The sequence below is a fragment of the Stigmatopora argus genome, chromosome 2, assembly GCF_051989625.1.
Source record: "Stigmatopora argus isolate UIUO_Sarg chromosome 2, RoL_Sarg_1.0, whole genome shotgun sequence".
Classification (NCBI taxonomy): domain Eukaryota; kingdom Metazoa; phylum Chordata; class Actinopteri; order Syngnathiformes; family Syngnathidae; genus Stigmatopora; species Stigmatopora argus.
The window spans coordinates 3,572,501-3,590,603 of NC_135388.1; the positions used below are offsets into that span (position 1 = coordinate 3,572,501).

General features: G+C 40.6%; 4 protein-coding genes across 6 annotated transcripts in view; all 4 read left to right on the plus strand.

Annotated features, from left to right (window-relative positions):
* Positions 1–243, plus strand: part of LOC144090007 (synaptosomal-associated protein 25-A-like) — a 23,096-nt gene extending 22,853 nt beyond the window's left edge. Inside the window, exon 8 of the mRNA XM_077621292.1 lies at positions 1–243. This exon is cut by the window's left edge and continues 1,550 nt beyond it. The gene's annotated coding sequence lies outside the window, so the exon portion shown is untranslated.
* A 535-nt stretch (positions 244–778) lies between these two features.
* Positions 779–2,915, plus strand: LOC144090013 (cytochrome c oxidase subunit 5A, mitochondrial-like). The gene is made up of 4 exons (XM_077621302.1): positions 779–946; positions 1,586–1,702; positions 2,343–2,464; positions 2,557–2,915. The coding sequence occupies exons 1-4, from the start codon at positions 871–873 to the stop codon at positions 2,668–2,670; spliced, it is 429 nt and encodes a 142-aa protein (XP_077477428.1). The 5' UTR covers positions 779–870; the 3' UTR covers positions 2,671–2,915.
* A 529-nt stretch (positions 2,916–3,444) lies between these two features.
* On the plus strand, positions 3,445–8,670 carry fam219b (family with sequence similarity 219 member B). Its single transcript, XM_077589793.1, has 6 exons — positions 3,445–3,634; positions 4,360–4,471; positions 5,186–5,279; positions 5,358–5,435; positions 5,563–5,614; positions 6,564–8,670. Exons 1-6 carry the CDS (start codon positions 3,569–3,571, stop codon positions 6,711–6,713), a joined length of 552 nt encoding a protein of 183 aa, XP_077445919.1. The 5' UTR covers positions 3,445–3,568; the 3' UTR covers positions 6,714–8,670.
* A 304-nt stretch (positions 8,671–8,974) lies between these two features.
* Positions 8,975–18,103, plus strand: part of LOC144066313 (AT-rich interactive domain-containing protein 3B) — a 64,745-nt gene continuing 55,616 nt past the window's right edge. For 2 of the 3 annotated variants that reach the window (XM_077589763.1, XM_077589754.1), the window contains exons 1-2: positions 8,975–9,477; positions 10,644–11,306. In XM_077589763.1, coding sequence (XP_077445889.1) covers positions 9,442–9,477; positions 10,644–11,306 — 699 coding nt within the window. In that variant the 5' untranslated portion in view covers positions 8,975–9,441. The remainder of the gene's footprint in view (positions 9,478–10,643; positions 11,307–18,103) is intronic. The other variant, XM_077589773.1, reaches the window with a different exon arrangement.

Sequence of the window (18,103 nt, forward strand, 5' to 3'; positions counted from 1 at the left end):
CGTATGTTGTACAACTTTATTGACACATTCACAGCGACAGACGTCCAATCCGAGGCTGCCGTCCTTTCCCAGTCAAAATAGATAGGACGCCTATTGCCTACTTTCTCCCCCAATGAGTTCAATTAATGTTAAAGGATGAACAATTATCTTTTAAAAACATTCCTGGTTCCACCCGTCACAGTTGCGTGACCCCAATTAAAGCATGAAATGAATTCACAATCGGATTAAACAAGCCTTTGATGACATTTTTGCTGAACTACTTTTCATTTACTTTAATCACCTTTACTTCCTTCAGGGTCAGTTAAAAGTTAGTGCTTATCTCAAGCACTTATAATTTAAAGAGTATTTTTACCCTATGCTTCGCATACTTAAAATGATATCATGAAATAAGAATGATAACAGTAAAAGTGAGACTCCTGGGAATGACATTTATGGGCATCTAGCATAGTGTGTGGAGGATTGGAATTACTGTAGCTAATCCTCTTGTCGTCCATTTTGGAGCTATACATACTATTAATGATGTGTATGTACGTTTACAAATACACACAACACGACTCAAATGCATTCAAATATAGTTTAAAATTATTAACATAAGGAGATATACATGTTTCAATTCTATCTATGAGTGCTACAGAAGCAGAGAATTTTAAAATTAGTTATAATTTACTCGTGCTAGCATGCTAATTTTACATCTTTGCATCAAGAGCTCTCTCTAGTGGAGGAAATCAGCATTAGAGTTGTGTTGGGAGAGAAACCGACCAATGAGAGCACTTCGGTAATTTCCGTCAGTCACGTGGCGTCTTCTCGTCCTTTTCCGGAAGCCGTCCTTTCGCTTCGTGTCCCCGCACAGTTATCAATAGTCTTGCTACTATGTTCCGTACAGTGCTCCGGCTTTCGGCCACAGGCGCCCGGACTTTGACGACCCGGTTCCAACCCGGCCACACAGGTAGGAGGACTCGGTTCAAATCCGCCGTGCTGAAGAAATATCGCTTCATGTGGAGGAAACTGAGAGAAGGACAGGGAATAACCGGCTAGCTTGCTAGCTTAGCATCAATCCGTCCACGCTAGGGTCACATTGAAATATATTTGTAATTAATTTATGAAGCATTACGCTAATAATGGTTATCAACTAAAATGCTTTTTAGTATCTATGATGAAAAAATATTGTAAAAGGGTTTTATTTAAGTTGTATGTCACGACCTTGTGTCGACCCGACTTGGTCAGTTCAAGAGAGTCACTCGCCGCAAAAAATACGCAGGAGGAACGAAATTAAAGTTTATTATTAAAAGAATATACATGTGCTATTATTTTTTAAATTATTATATTACATTCTAATTTTGAATGTGTCATTAATTCAAGGTTACTTGATTGGATTTTTTAAAAAGTAATTGTTTATTTAATATAATTGTTCACTTCCACCATATTTGTAAAGAGAAGGACCAGAACAATGGTTCTTTTTGCAAGAAATTAAAACATGAACCCATTCTACCAGCTAATACTGAAAAGGAAAACTATTTTAAAACGAAAAGAAAATGTATATAAAACAGTTGTCAGCTACTTAAAACCTGCATGTCATTTTCCCCAGCTCCATTAGCATCGAGATGTTATTCCCACGCCAAAATGGAGACGGACGAGGAGTTTGACGCCCGCTGGGTCACCTACTTCAACAAGCCTGACATCGACGCCTGGGAGCTGAAGAAAGGTTATCACCATCGTTATCATTATTAAAGAATGTATGACCGCAAACTGCCCTAAATTTGAACTGCGATAGTTGAACTACTAACCTGAAGGATGGCAGCAAGTGTTTAGTACAGGGGTGAGCAAACTTTTTGACTTGCGGGCCCATCAAACCTGGGGATTGAAATATAAGAAAAAAGACACAATTGAAGGTGAAAATCTATTTTCAAATTTACTTTCAACATTAAGAACATATTATTCTTCAACGAAAGAAAGCAATCTTTAAATTGAGAGTGATGAGCGGCATGTTAATTAAGCTACTGTACTGCTGCTGTGCGTATATGTGCAAGTTGCTATTTTTAACACAGTAGAGAAACTCACATTTCAGTGAGAATTGTGTTGTTGTTCTCCTTTTTTTGCCAGTGCATCAAAATCTGGAGTTAGTGCGCCATCTATCGGGGAAACGATGGTATTGCAGGGGAAAGGGAAATGACTATGATTTGGACAACGTCGGCGGGCCGGATTAAAAAGCCTAACGGGCCGTATATGGCCCGCGGGCCGTAGTTTGCCCATGATTGGTTTAGTAGGTCTAATAGCTGACTTCTTGTCCTTTTTAATATTATTCATTATTATTATTTACATTTTGTGTATTTTTTTTTTTGTAGGCATGAACACTTTGATCGGGTACGACCTGGTACCCGAGGCCAAGATCCTAGACTCGGCTCTCAGGGCGTGCCGGAGACTCAACGACTTGGCCAGTGCCATTCGCATCCTGGAGGCTGTCAAAGTCAGCAAATTTTACTTGTATCATTTTAAATCAATGTTAAAAATTCCACTGGAAATCCTCCGAACTGAAAGCAGCTTCATTTTGTTTTGCAGGACAAAGCGGGCCCCCACAAAGACATTTATCCATACCTGATCCAGGAACTGAAGCCCACACTGGCAGAACTTGGCATCTCCACGCCAGAAGAGCTCGGTATTGACAAGCTTTAACAGGCAAAATTGAACAAATTCTTCTTTGTCTGTTGGGCACTTGTGGTTCTGCCCAAACTTGTTCATGCCACTGTACAAAGGGATTATTCCTTAATAGAACATTTATTTTCTTTTTCTCATCAGAGGTGCTTGGAGGGATAACCTCCTAAATTATCTCCTGTCAAAAATGTCCATCGTGTTGATTGATCCTATACTGTCCTAATATGTACAAAATGGTAAAGTGAATAAACAAATGCAGAACGCTGTTTTTTTGTTTAATATTAGTGTATTTTCTCTAGTAAGCTTTTAATTCAATACTTATGTAACCATCCATAATATTACCTATTATTTACAAATTCCACCAATGGCTAAAGTAAACCTATTCCTATCACACAAGAACACACACCAGTGAGCCGCTAGAGGGCAGCAAGAACACAACATTTATAGTATATATTTTTTAAGCAAACAATTTTCTTATTTGAACTCTATCAAATTAATTGCTTTCACGTAAGGACTGTAAATTTCATTTTATTTCACAAAACGTATAATTTAGTGTATTTTAGCACTGCGTTGGCCGGCTGAAAGAAACATTAAACTATTTTAATAAAATTGATACTTGGTTAGGACACTTTGTCAATATTTACACTAAAAAGTTGACCTATATACTTGTATTAGCTTAAATGTTTAGTCTTTTCGAGATTTGGACGTCATGTTTTTTTAAATATTGGGGAAAAAAGAACCGAGCCTTAAACAGGAACACCACGAAGCAAAAGGTTTAATTTTGAAATGCTAATCGGAAGTGACGCCAAACTAGCATTAGCAACCAGGGCGCCCGTCAGCAGCCGGTCGGTGTTGCCAAGAAACTTTGCCAGATAATGGCCGTTTTGCGATTATTTAACTTGTGACAACCGACGTCACGATGATGAACGATATTTCCGAGGAGCCGGAGAAGGACAACTTGCTCGAAGCACCTCGAACTTTGATGGTAAATATCTCACGGCTAACGAAGGCTAGTTGGGCTAAAAGCTAACTTGGTCAGTAAACAGACGCTTTCACTAGCTTGTTTATATTGAAACAGTCATGTTATTATTTTTTTCCCAATGCTATTATTACATCACTAGTAAGCGATTGTCCTCTCCAAGCTTGTTTTTTATTCCTTTAATAGAAAAGTCTTTCATTACGCAAAGTAAGATTTGTCAGCTACATGTTAATGACATTTTCCATTTTTTAAAAGCATTAAAACAGACTGGGCCTAACTTTATCGGGACCATGGGTGTCAATCAAATGTCTATCATTTTCTGAACCGCTTTATCCTCACTAGGGTCGCGGGGGGTGCTGGAACTTATCCCAGCTGACTTCAGGCCAGAGGTGGGGGACAACACCCTGAATTGGTGGCCAGCCAATCACAGGGCACAATGAGACAAACAATCAATCACTCATAGCTAGGGGCAATTTTAGAGTGTCCAATCAGACAACCATGCATGTCTTTGGAATGTGGGAGGAAACCGGAGCAGCGGAGAAACCGGGACGCCTGTCAATCAAAAGTATAATAACATAATTTGTCTTCTAGGTCCTGTATTCTACTGTAAGCCATTCTAGGATTTATTAGCTCATCCCCAACACTACTGAGAACTAGAGCATGCAAAATATACAAAATAGGATTTAATGAAGTGTTTGTGAATAACATCCCACTTTTTTTGCCAACTAAAGGGGCCGAGTAGTGGGACAAGGCCAAAATGCAGTGATGGAGGAGGAATCAGGCCGATGGAGAAAAGAGGACCTTACATCATGTCCAGAGTTCCGGCCATCCACCTCAAACTACGTGAGTCATGATGTGGTTCTATTCTACAAGAGCTATTAACTAATTGGCTAAATCTGATTTAAAATAACTGGATACAAAGCCCTAATTATTCATTTTTTAAATAAATCTAAAACAATGTTTATTTGATCATTTTTTTCTTTAATAAGGAAAAATGTCTTTTAATCATTGGTTTTTCATTTCAAAAGGAAACAAAATATATTTTTTAATTATGTTCAATATTAAAGTGGAAATTTGAATATATTTTATACATTTATTTTTATATTTTACAAAATGCTTTTTGAACTAAAAACAGGAAAAATGGATTAATCAATTGCAATTATTGATTTAAAAAGGGGAAAATCAGGAAATATTTTTATAACTTTTCCATCAACAATGGAAATGAAAATGTGCCCTGCACCGCTGAAATATCTCCCTCCGCGTCCGTTATAGATGTAATACCCGTGTTTGTCCGCCAGAAGGGGGCAAGAGCTCGTTCTACCAGGGCCGAAAGCCGTCCACTTTGTAGTACATTTTAGATTTTTATGTGTGCCCTATATGTGTGTGCGTGTGAAAATATGTGCCACGTTGCATTTGCACCATTTTTAATCGCTTAATAAGGGGAATTCACAATAAAATAACGGATAAGGAAATGCATTTACTTTTTGGAGAATTTCGTAACTTGGATCTTTTTAATCTTGTAGATTAGCTAATTGCTAACCACTGTTATGTCGGTAGAAAAACACAGGGAACAAGCTAGGAAGGCGCTAAAGAAGAAGGCTCTCTCACCCGGGCCACCTGTCACACATCAGCCCAGGCAAGGAGCTAAAAGGTAACAACGACATTTAGCATCATGATTTTGTATGTTCAAATCAGAAAGGTTCTTTTGTCATCTCGGATTATTTTCCAGAAAAGTCAAGTTTAACAAGGGCTACGCCGCCTTGAGTCAACACGCGGAGGAAACTTTGATTGCACTGGATTCAGACAGGTAAAGAGGATTGCCGCCACCGCCTAAGGAGACGCACCGTTCCGTAAATGGTCGCTCAGTAAGCCCTCGCGCCAACAAAACGTTTCACGCCATGGAGTCACCCGACTGGTTGTGCGTGTCGTTGTAGTGATGAAGAGATTGATTTTGAGCAGTGCTCCTCGGGCTACTCTTCAGCTGAGGTGAGTCACTCCCAGACATTTTTACTCTTATGATATCTCTGGTAAATACATGCCTGTCCACTCATACGTTTTCCTGTCTTTTATAGCCATATGACCACTTTTGGTCGGGATTTTTTTAAGTACGTTTTTGTTGTTGTAAAAGCGATCTCGTTTTAGCCATTTCGGCTGTAATCGTGATCATCTCCGTCACTGGTAGCAGACAAAAACGTCATTGTCGACTGCTAATGTTGTCATGCTTTAAGCATGAGATGCACACGCGCGTCAGTCACTTGCCCCTTTAAATATAGCGCGTCATATATGTATATATATGTGTATATATATGTGTGTGTATGTATGTGTATATATGTATGTATATGTATATACATACATATATACATATATATACATATATATATATATATATATATATATATATATATATATATATATATATATATATATATATATATATATATAATAGGAGAATGTATACACACCTATTACAACTACTTTTTTCTTCAGTGCTGAGTCCTAATCGCAAAAGTTTCAGTGTGGATATTGACATTTTTATGGACTTAGAAAAATACATTTATTTATTTAAATGATTAATAGTGGAAAGCTGATCAGAAAAAAAATCACAAAGTAGTGAATTCACGATAAGTGAAGACGTGCTAATTGAGGGATTACTGTACAAGTATAAAGAGATTTATAGCTTCACCGCGAAGTGCACAAATAACAACAACAAACAGACAAATAAATAATCAATACAAAAATAATATAAAATTTTCAATCTTTTTCTTAATGAGCAGCTGTTACAAGTCGGTTATGTTAGGCTAGAGTAGGCAGGCACGATTGCATATATAATAAGCCAGTTTTTAATTTTATTTCTTCATATTGGCCGATATCAATATACGTCAAATTGCCAAATATCGGCGCTGAAATCGTTTTTCTATTTCTGCGTCCCGTTCAGATCCACCCGGACTTGAATCGGCAGTTGCTTCAAGACGGCTACCGGCTGGACGAGATTCCGGACGACGAGGACTTGGACCTGATTCCGCCCAAAGCCATGGGCTCCTCCGTGTGCTGCTGCGTAGAATTGCCGTCGTGCTGCATCCAGTGAAAAACGGAGTCTTTTTTTCCCCGTGGAGCACCAAAGCAGGTGTGTCAGACGCCGGCGCTCGCCGCCTTCTCGCCGACCCGGCGTCGCCCGTCTTCTTTCGACTCGCATGATGGCGCACATGGACAGCAGAAGAAAAAAAAGAAAAGAAAAGCCTTATCCACTGTGACTCCAAAGCTGCACCTATTTTTCTAATTTCTTTTTCTACGCGTATAATCGTTTACGCTCGCGCTGGAAACGGACGGACGCGTGGCGTCTCTGCTTTTCTAGCGTTTCCTGTTACATTCGTGTCAGTTATTCCTGCATTTATCTCCTCAATGGATTTGAACAGGACATCAAAAATACACATGGTGTATTTTTCTGGCTTATAAATGACCAATTTTTGGGGGTCTACCGTATTTTCCGGACTATAAGTCGCACCAACATGGTAATTCACAATGTAGAGGATATATGTGGCATTTTAGAGAGGGCAATATTTTATTTGTTTAGGGACATTTAAGATAAAAATTGTTAAATGGAGAACAACAGGCTACATGGGTGCCTGCTAATGTGACGTTTACAGTTTTTGAATAATTATAGCCTAAAAAAACAAGATAACAGGGTTTTGATCATCAGAGAAAGAACAAAAAACAGATATAAGTCACATTTGACTATTAGTTGCCAGCTATGATTAACTATGATTAAAAAAAAGGATGACTTATAGTCCGGTAAATACGGTAATCCATTGTGTAACAATGAGTGGGGTTGTTATTATGATACTGTTACTAAAATACTTATCTACCAAGGAGTATTAGGGCCACATTGGGAAAAAATGGTTAAAAAAAATCCTACGTACTTTAATGCAGGAATTATGATTTTTTTTTACACTCTTACGTGACACCCATTCAAATAATTGAAAACGCCCCAGTACAACATTACAATTATACTTTTGTTACATGACTTGTATAGGTCAAGCTTCACTTTATACCTGCATCTTTTTTTTCTACTTCCAATCCAGAAACATCAATACCTCACTCTCATTTAATATATATATTTTTTGTAGCATTATTATAACATTCCTACTATTTTTCCTTGTAGCATTCCTATTTTTTTCACATCAATGTGGTCCTAAGACACCTTTGTAATCCCCCTCTCTGTCCAAAACTGAACAAATTGTCACCTTTAAATGGGCACTGGCATTGTGAAAAAAAGAATATAAATATATAAATGTTATAAGTTTTTTTTTTGTATATGAATAGACATGTATAAGAACGTTTAACCAAAGGGGTTTATGGCCTATTAAGTCGCAATGTCACATGAAAAATGTGCGTTGGCGCTATAGTACTACAGTTTTTTTTATTGTTTATTTATAATATAAAGAGGAAAAAGCAACTAAAATTGCAATAGTTGGGAATCTTTGGTGTGAGAGAAAGGACTATGGTGGTATTTTGCTTTTAATTTGATGTACATTTGCAGAAAGATCAAGCCCGCTTGTTAAGTTCACGCACCGTGGCCTCGGTTCTTTCAACAGGAGGGAAAGCACTTAGACAATAAAACACGGCAAATGGCATCGTAAGCCACCTCAAAATGACTTACTGATGCAATATTCATATTCATTTTATAGGAACAATAAAGTTAAAACTAACGGTTTGACAAAGTATGGGTTTGGACTTGGCTTAGGCTTTTAAAACGGTCTTGATGGGTGAGGTTTTAAAGAAGGGTCTCAATTGTGGGTGAGAGTTTGAGCATGTTGTCCTTCATTTCTACCTCCCTAATTCAAGTGGAACCAGCAACCCCTTTTGGCCCCCCACCCTAATTTAATGTCAGTAGTTGGTAGCAAAAGTCAGCCTGTGCTATGCAACTGCTGGACAATCTACCCTTCGGCATGTAATACCTTGCAAGTTTACATTTATTATTATTATTTTTTAAAGACGACTGCTTTGTTTTAATGTTTACTTGAGGAAATAAAAGATGAACTATCCATGTGATTCACTTTCCCCCCCTCTAGGGGGCGGTATAACTCCAGGATACGTTTCAATCCCCGTGTGAAACTTGTCGGCTAATGATGCGTTTACTACAAAACGAGTTTGTAAATAGTGTTTATGATAAAGGCTTTGGAAAACTATATTTAAGGAAAAATGTTAATATATTTAACGAACAAGGAATATTATCGTGAGGTTGTTGGTGTCCGTTAAAAAATGATAGTTGAAAGTTTAGCCCCAAAGTGTAGCGAAGTTTGAAAGGCTAAATTTCCGAGGACCTTTGAACGCAACGGCCCAACGAATGCCCATAGCCATTTCCCCCCCCTCACCCGACACAACATTCTTGAGCAAATTTCCGCATGTGAGCGATAAAGGCCAGTTTCCGAGCGGCGGTACTTGTTGCTACGGGCAGGGCGGGCTTTGAGCCACCGTATGTGGGGGGGTGGTGTCCATCTTGAAGACCAAACCAGGGATTGAGCTCCTGCTTGATATGCGGACCGGATCATTTCACCACAGGAAACCAGGGAAAGGGCTCGGCAAATTCCCATAAAAAAAGACAGACAAAAAGCTGTTTTTCCCCAATCAAAGTGAATGACAAGAGGTGAAAAAAGGGCGAGGAAGTAGGAGTTTTTAACGCCTTTCTTTCTGCGGGTGTGAGTCGCGCCTTCCTCTTCTTCCTCCCCGGACGTGCGCGTACTCGTGAGCTGGGCGTGCGCGTGTGTTTACAAGTGAGTTTGAACGAGTGCCAGCAGCGAGGCAAAGCAGGAGGCATGGTGGATAACTCCGGCAGTAGTAAGGCGCAAATGGTGAGTACTGCTCGTTTCCTAGCGCTCTCGTACAGCCTTTAAAATAAATAAATATATATATTAAAAAAAATAATAAAAACCGAACGAAATAGAAATTTCCAGCCGCATTCTCATGTTTTTTTTACGCAGCTGTCCAATTAGCTCGAGAGCTAAGAGCGAAAAATCGGGATAACTCAGCCCATTTAAACGTTTTAAAAGTCTTTTTTTCTATCTTAAAATAATACATTTATATTCTTAAATTAAATTACCAACCGGATAAGGCTGGTGTTCCTCGCTAAAGTGTTCTAAACCCCCAATTTTTGGATATTTTCCCCGTTTTCATTCAAAAAAAAAACGGTCTAATTTGCGTTCTCTTAAGCTAGCAGTCGTATTGATTTATTTCTATTTTTAAAATCGGAACGATGTGAGTCGACGCTAATCGTCGAAATATCACAACATTTGCCTCGGATTTGAGATTTTTTTTCAAAGCTAAAATGGACGTTAACCAGACTTGAACTGCAAGTTGAGGAATGTAAAGTAAGGTGGTCGAAAAGATAAGCAAGTTGAGGAGATTTATCGTATCTACTGCCGCTCTAAACCATCTATAAATAATCTCTAAATATCCATTTCCAATCTGTGTATATTTACTTATCTTTCCATTAATCTTCCTGTCTCGCCGTCCATCTTTTTCCTCTTCACATTCTCAGTTTTAGTGTGAAAATAAGCTCATTTAGATTAGTCAACGATCCTTCTTTTTGCAATAATGTGACATATCCTCTTCAATAAAAACGTTTTTAAGTAGCTCAGGGGGTTAAGTAATACATTATTAAGAGGTATTTGTGCTTAAAAAGTACTGGGGTGTGTTTATTTGAGCTTATTTGCTCAATGGAAATTCTCCAGATTGTGTTTTTGACGAGACGTTTTTGTACTTGTATGGGCATAAATTGGATTGGAATTGAATGGAATGCTTTTATTGTCATTATACAAGTACAATGGGATTTAACACATCACCACACGGTGCACAAATAACAATAACATACATAAATAATCAATAACTAATAAGAAATGTTTAAAAAAAAAACGTGATTTTCTTGCTTGGTCTTGATTTCACGGATGGAACAGTCGTCCGAATCCAGATCTTCTGGTTTTGCCTTAACGCTAAGTTTTTTTGATGTTGTGACCTGCAGCCCAGCATGTCTCAGGAGCCCAGCGTAGCCTTTCCTCAGAGCGCCCCGACAGGGGGGATGAAGCTGGAAGCGGTGATGGAGCAACTTCAACGCCAACAGCAAGCCCGGCTTGAGATGGAACGCAAAGAGAGGAAGCTCCGCGAGGCCCACATCATGTACGCTCAGCAGGTGGCCGCCCAGCAGGCCATCTTGGCGGCCGCCCGTGCCTCGGGAGCCAACTTCATGGGCAAGGGCCTGGCCGGATTGGCCGCGCCGTTGGCCCCGCCACCGCCACCGCCGCCGCCCCCTCGCGTGTCCAACCAGAGCAGCGTCGACTCCGAGAAGGAGGACGACGAGGACCGGGGCCGCGACTCGGCCGACGAGGACGACGACGACGACCACGAGATGATGGACGGCGACGAGCGCAGCGACGAGGACGAGGGCGGGGCCGTGGGCGGCCTGGAGTTCCTCCGCAAGCAGACGCTGGCGTTGCAGCAGGGCGCCGGCCGCGTGCCGCCCCCGCGACCTTACGGCAGCTTCGCCGCCTCGGCCCCCCAGAGGCCGCCGTCGCCGCCCGTCAGGGTCAAGCAGGAACCCGACGAGGGCCTGTCGCCGGCCGGCGCTCACCTGGCCACCTCCCCCAACGGCCAGGCCGACTGGAGCTTTGAAGAGCACTTCAGACAGGTCAGTTTTCTGCCTCTGGCTCGTTTCGCCGTCTTGGTTTCATCATTTTCGATTCAACATGTGTGCGCCTCGGTTTTGAATTCACGCTTTAATTTATATCGCGGTTTAAAGTCCGGGTGTCTCGGAATGGATTGTGTGCACCATAATTTCTCACATATATGCCGTATTTGTCGCTAAATAATATGACTGAATCGAGGGTACGGCTTATATGCGCACAAATTAGACTTGATATGCTCGAAACTGCAAGCTGACAAAGACGAAACGCCATAACGCAAGACAATGCGGCCGATTCGGTCTGATATTTCAAGGCTCTTAGTACACCCCGAGGAATGTCACTAACCAAACAATGGTTTTTATAGAGGTGTACCTGTTCGGCCAGTTGTTTGAGATGAAAGGACGTGTGAGAAGGGATGTCCCGATTGCATTTTTTTGCATGGGAGTCGAGCCCAAGTCACCTGATTTTGTGGATGGGTCTGCCGATACCGGGGGGAAAATAACTTCATTTGACTATTTTTTTCTACTAGTTCTTGTTTTCTGATCACATCAAAAATTACCCTCCTAATGTGCGACTTATAGTCCGAAAAATACGGCATGTTACACACCTGCCTTATTAAAGGATGATAGAAATATTTCTATTTTTTTTACACAAGGGGTGCTGGAGCCTATCCCAGGTAACACTGGGCACTAGGTGGGGAACACCTTACTTAGCGTACAATTAGCTTAGCATGCATGTTTTTGGGATGTGGGAGGAGGCCGGAGTACCCGGAGAAAACCCACGCCAGCCCAGGCAGAACACGCAAACCAGGTAGAGCCCATCTTATTTAGCGTACAATTAGCTTAGCATGCATGTTTTTGGGATGTGGGAGGTGGCTGGAGTACCCGGAGAAAACCCACGCAAGCCCGGGGAGAACACGCAAACCAGGTAGAGCACATCTTATTTAGCGTACAATTAGCTTAGCGTGCATGATTTTTGGGATGTGGGAGCAGGCCGGAGTACCCGGGGAAAACCCACGCAAACCCCACACAGCGAAGACCGACCTGGGATCGAACCCCTGACCCCAGAACTGTTAGGCTGACGCACTAACCACTCCACCACCAGGCCAAATATTTATTACATAGATATTTTTTTCATGTTATAACTAGTGCTATTTATTCCCAAATGTGGGTGTGCTTGCAAAAATGTACGATTTTTCCTCCCCCTTTTGTTAACATTCAGGTTGAACCCAGACCGTGTAACAAATTGTGCCGCCGGCCGCTATTTTGCCGACGTCACCGTCCCCCCCGCGTGCAACATGTGCGCGTAGCTTTGACCTACAATTGGCTTTTGCGGCGAAAAATCCGCTCCAGTGAGCGCTGGCGCCGAGCCAGGCTCGCGCGCAACGTGAGCTAGCTCTCCACCTCCGCCTTGGCCGGGGTCCCGCTCGTCAAGTCGGCGGGCGGCGAGACCGCCGGTGCTCGTCCGGGTCAACCTGAGGATTTTGGGTGGGAATTCCGCACAGTAGCGGCGCTCCTCCTCGTAGAGTTTCGGGCCGCGGGCCAAACGCGTTTTCCCTTCAAGATAAATATTGCCTCAGCGCGACGTTGCGGAACATCGGAATGCTCAGTTGGACGACGGCCGAGCTACGCGCGGTGTAGCGCGCTAGTGGGACACGCCGCCGATCTGGGCTTGTATCGCATGTCTGGGTTTTATTACGCTCTATATTTAACGGTAAATGTCTCCCAAGCGGTGCTTCCTCTCAGGCTTTTTTCCAAATTTAGCATTTCGCTGCAATGACGCGCGTAGTAACAGCTGTAGTAGTAGTGGATTTTTGTTTTTGTTTTTAGCCTAGTTTGTTTTATTTGCTAAAAATAGTCTTCTACGGATATTTACGCTAGCAGTCGTTTTGACCCTTTCCAAGTTGTTAATATAACTCCCAAGTGTAAAACTAAAGGCACAAAAAATAGAAAGACAACACCCCTACTTTGTATTTTTAATGGAATTTTGGGGGGCCAGATTGCCCAGCTCTAATATATATATATCAAATAAAATCATGATATATTCTTTGGCCGGATCGACCACCCCTAATTTATAGTATTTTGTATTTTATGGTTAATCTTTATTATTTTCAGTGGGGGTGAGTCCCTTTTATATTGTAACTGGTACATGGGGAATCAACAAAACTAACATCTGTATGTCATTTACCGTATTTTCTCACATATACGCCATATTTGTTGCTTAAAAAAAATGATGACTGAATCAAGGGTACGGCTTATATGCAAGGGTACGGCTTATATGCGCACACATTAGATTTGACATGCACGTAACGCCATAATGCAAGACAAAGCGCCCGATACAGTCATTTATTTCAAAATAGAGAAAAGTTAAACAAATAAAACAAATTCTATTTTGACGCCCATGAATGAAATTCAAGAAAAAAAAAACGTTTTTTGCATAAAACATGAAAAACTCACTCACTTGTGCCTGCCTATGACAAATTAGACCCCATACGGACACACTTCCTGGTTGTACTGCTCACCTGACTTCCTTTTTGAATTTGTCTATTTCATATAGTATCTCAGAAATACCACGTGCGATGATTTTTCTCAAGATTTTCCCCTTCAAAGTTACACATTTGTACTCCCTATTAAAACCATGAATATGGAGGTGAAAATTGTGAAATAGGAGGTGGCTTATACGTGAGAAATTGTAAAATTCAGTCTTTTTAAGGCAATTTTAAGGGTCCGGCTTATACGCGAATGCGGCTAATATGCGAGAAAATATAGTAAAAATGTTTTCAACATCTAAATGTTATATGAACTCAAAAAGTAACATCGTTTTCATACAGCTCCATGGCCACTAGGGCCAATTAGAGTCCAGCGTTTTTTACGCAGTGGGATTGTCCCACTGACCTCCATATTTTTCCCAAAAAATTCTCTATTACAGTCAAGTCCGATAATACCTGAAATCTATCACACATATTAAACACCTCCATCACGAGTCGCATTCCTCGTTAACCCGACCTGGCTTTTGTTAAAGATCAGAGCAAAGTTAAGTCGTCGCCGTCGGCCCGGTCTTCGGACCCGTGTCTTTTATTAGCCCGAGCCCCGCGGGGGTTAGAGAGGGATAGACTAGAATTGCTCTGGCTTTTCTTGTTTTTTTTCTTTTTTTTTGGTTTCCTCCCTTTTATCTTTCTTGTCATCATGTCAGCGCTGCAGTATTTAATGCCGGCTCATCTCTTCGGCCAGTGTCAGGTTGCACCGCTGTAGGGGGAGGAGGACAGTGTCGCTTTTTTTGTGGGGGGGGGGTTGTTTTTTCACGTCATTGTCTTTGAGTGGCCGGGGAAAGAAAAAGAGAGCAGTCAGGCAGGCAGATGCCGCAAATTCGAACCCCCCCACCTCCCTCAACCGCGCTTTAATAATGGCAAGAGCTCATTTATAACGTTCTAAAAGCAGCGACAAGAGAAAGGATGCGGGTATAAAAGCTCAAAGAGACAATGAAGAGCATTTCAGGTTTCCAAAGTGGCCCCGTCCACTTAGCGTAGGGGTGTCGAACGCGCGGCCCGTGGGCCAGAAGTGGCTGGATAGGGGGTCCGATCCGGCGGGAACTTTATTACTAACTCATTAATACTTAGAGCTGGGCGATATGACAAAAAATGTTATTGGATTGGATTGGATAACTTTATTCATCCCGTATTCGGGAAATTTCGTTGTCACAGTACCAAGAGGGTGAGAATACAGACACAGAAAAATACATTTTAGACATAAATAGATAGGTACTAAGTAAGTTAATAAATAAATACATGAATAAATAAGCGTGTTGCTGAAGTATATATATATATATATATACATACATACATACATACATACATACATACATACATACACACACACACATACATACATACATACATACATACATACATACATACATACATACATACATACATACATACATACATACATACATACATACATACATACATACATACATACATACATACATACATACATACATACATACATACATACATACATACATACATACATACATACATACATACATACATACATACATACATACATACATACATACATACATACATACATACATACATACATACATACATACATACATACATACATACATACATACATACATACATACATACATACATACATACATACATACATACATACATACATACATACATACATACATACATACATACATACATACATACATACATACATACATACATACATACATACATACATACATACATACATACATACATACATACATACATACATACATACATACATACATACATACATACATACATACATACATACATACATACATACATACATACATACATACATACATACATACATACATACATACATACATACATACATACATACATACATACATACATACATACATACATACATACACTAAGATGTACATGCATACGGTAGGTCTTGTATCACGATATTTTTTTTTCTTTTGTTTCAAATTTGAAACTTCAAACTTCTGTAAGTAAAAACGTTCCTTCTTATTAAAATATGAAAGTAACTATGTTACCTTACTTTATAAGAAAAGAGATATGAAATATGATGATTTAAAAAAGTATTTTTGTTGTTCTATTGCGTAATAAAGGTAAGACAATTCCTTCCTTACACTATGAAAAGTAAAGAAAAAATTCTGACAGGCATCTTTATTTTTATAAATTTGCCTTGAAACCAAAAGTTGCTCTGCAATATGAAATAAATAAAATAATTAACTAATGATATCATCATGGCAAGCAGACTATTTTAGTGGGTCAGCTCAGTGTTGTCCTGCATCTCATAATCACTTATTTTGGACGTTATTGTCCTTTTGCATTCATGCTCCGTGTTAGCCTTGCTAACATGCTGAAAACAAATTTTCTCGTTCTCCGTGGTGGTCGAGTGGTGTAATTACAGTTTAAAAATGATGGAATTTTTATCGACAATTTTTCTTATTATCGTTGACAAAAATTATTCCACAATAATTATCGTTATCATTTTATCGCCCAGCTCTATTCATACTGTACGTGCAGAATTAAATACTTTAATTTTTTTCGACAAGTTTGTAAGTTGTGAACCGCTAGTGTACTTTGCTCAATTTTCTATCCGCAAGCCCATTGGTTCATTGGCTCCCTCCCATCAAAATTGCATCATCAATGGCAGCTAATGACTTTAAAATGCTCTAAAACCAACAGGAAGTCACCTGGAAATGCCCCCAAAATTCCTACCCGCAATCACTTTCCGTCTCCTTGCGCCCTGCGATTGGCTGCCCATAGGCTCCAGCACCCCCCGCGACCCTTGCGAGAATAAGCAGAATGGACAATGAATGAATTACAGAAAGGGTTTTATAGGCCAGATGGGTGGCAGGGCAAAGAGGGGTCACCACTGTTATTTTTTTGTTTCCCCAAACAGCAGAGTGAATAATTACCGAACAAGGGAACGTACAATGGCGTCGCGTGGAGGGTACAGCAGGGGGGGGGGACGGCGAGCGGTGGCCGGCCTCAGCACTTTGGCCTTTGCCGCGCTGGGACATGGGCTGCGTGACCCCTGTAATCCCCCCCAAACTATTCCCTCCTTCACACACACAGCCGATAATCCCTCTGTGTGATTAATGCGGTATTAATCGGACCCGGGAAGCAGAGATAGACTGCGTATCGATGGTGACGTTGTTGCGCAACCGGTAGCGGGTCCAATTCCTCATCTCTGGTTGGCGAGTTCATGCTAATTTAATTTCCTGTGGGCCAGGCCACTTTGTTTAATTCAGTATTTGTAGCCAAAAATATCTTGGAACATATCGACACAAAGATGAGCATTCACAGTCATTCCTCCCTTTTTAAATGAATTAAATGTCCATTTTCAATGACTACATTTGGGGTCACTTGGGGTCTTTGTGAGTCACTTCCTCTTTATTTTAGGCCAATTCCGGTACAATTTGGGTTGTTCCGGGGTCACATCATGTGATTTTTAGGGTATTTCTAGGTCACTTTCTGTTGATTTGGGGGCTATTTGAGTGTGTTTTTGTCAAAAATAATTGAATTGAATGCTTTTATTGTCATCATACAAATATGAGATTTAAAGCTTCACCACCAAGTGCACAAATAAAAACAAAAAAATAATAAAAACATAATCAATAAATAACTCATTAAAATATGTAAGGATGTGCACAAATAACAACAAAAAATGATCACCCATAGAGAAAGAAAAAGTATATATTTAGTTTTTATAGTTATCATAGTAACTAGTCTTTTCAGGCAGCGCAGTGGTTGAGTGGTTAGCACGTCGGCCTCGCAGCTCTGGGGTCCTGGGTTCAAATCCAGGGTTGGTTCACCTATGTGGGGTTTGCCTGTTTTCCCCGGGCTTCTGTGGGTTTCCTCCGGGTATTCTGGTTTCCTCCCACTTTCCAAAAACATCCATGGTAGGCTGATTGGACACTAAATTTCCCCTAGCTATAAGTGACTGGTTGTTTATCTGAGTCTACCCTGTGATTAGCTGGCTACCAGACATCTGGCCCAGAGTCAGCTGGGATAGGCTCCAGCACCCCCGTGACCCTAGTAAGGATAAATAAAAAGAAAAAAAGGATAGCGAAGCAAAAATTATATATTTACTGAAGTAAATAGGCATCCATAGACACTGACAACCATTCCGACTTTCCACCAATTGGGAATCGATCCCACGCTCCCCGTGTTGAAGTCAGGCCAATGAATCACTGAACCATCGGGTGGCTATGAAAATAGTAGTTGACTTTTTTTATAATCGTGACCACAATA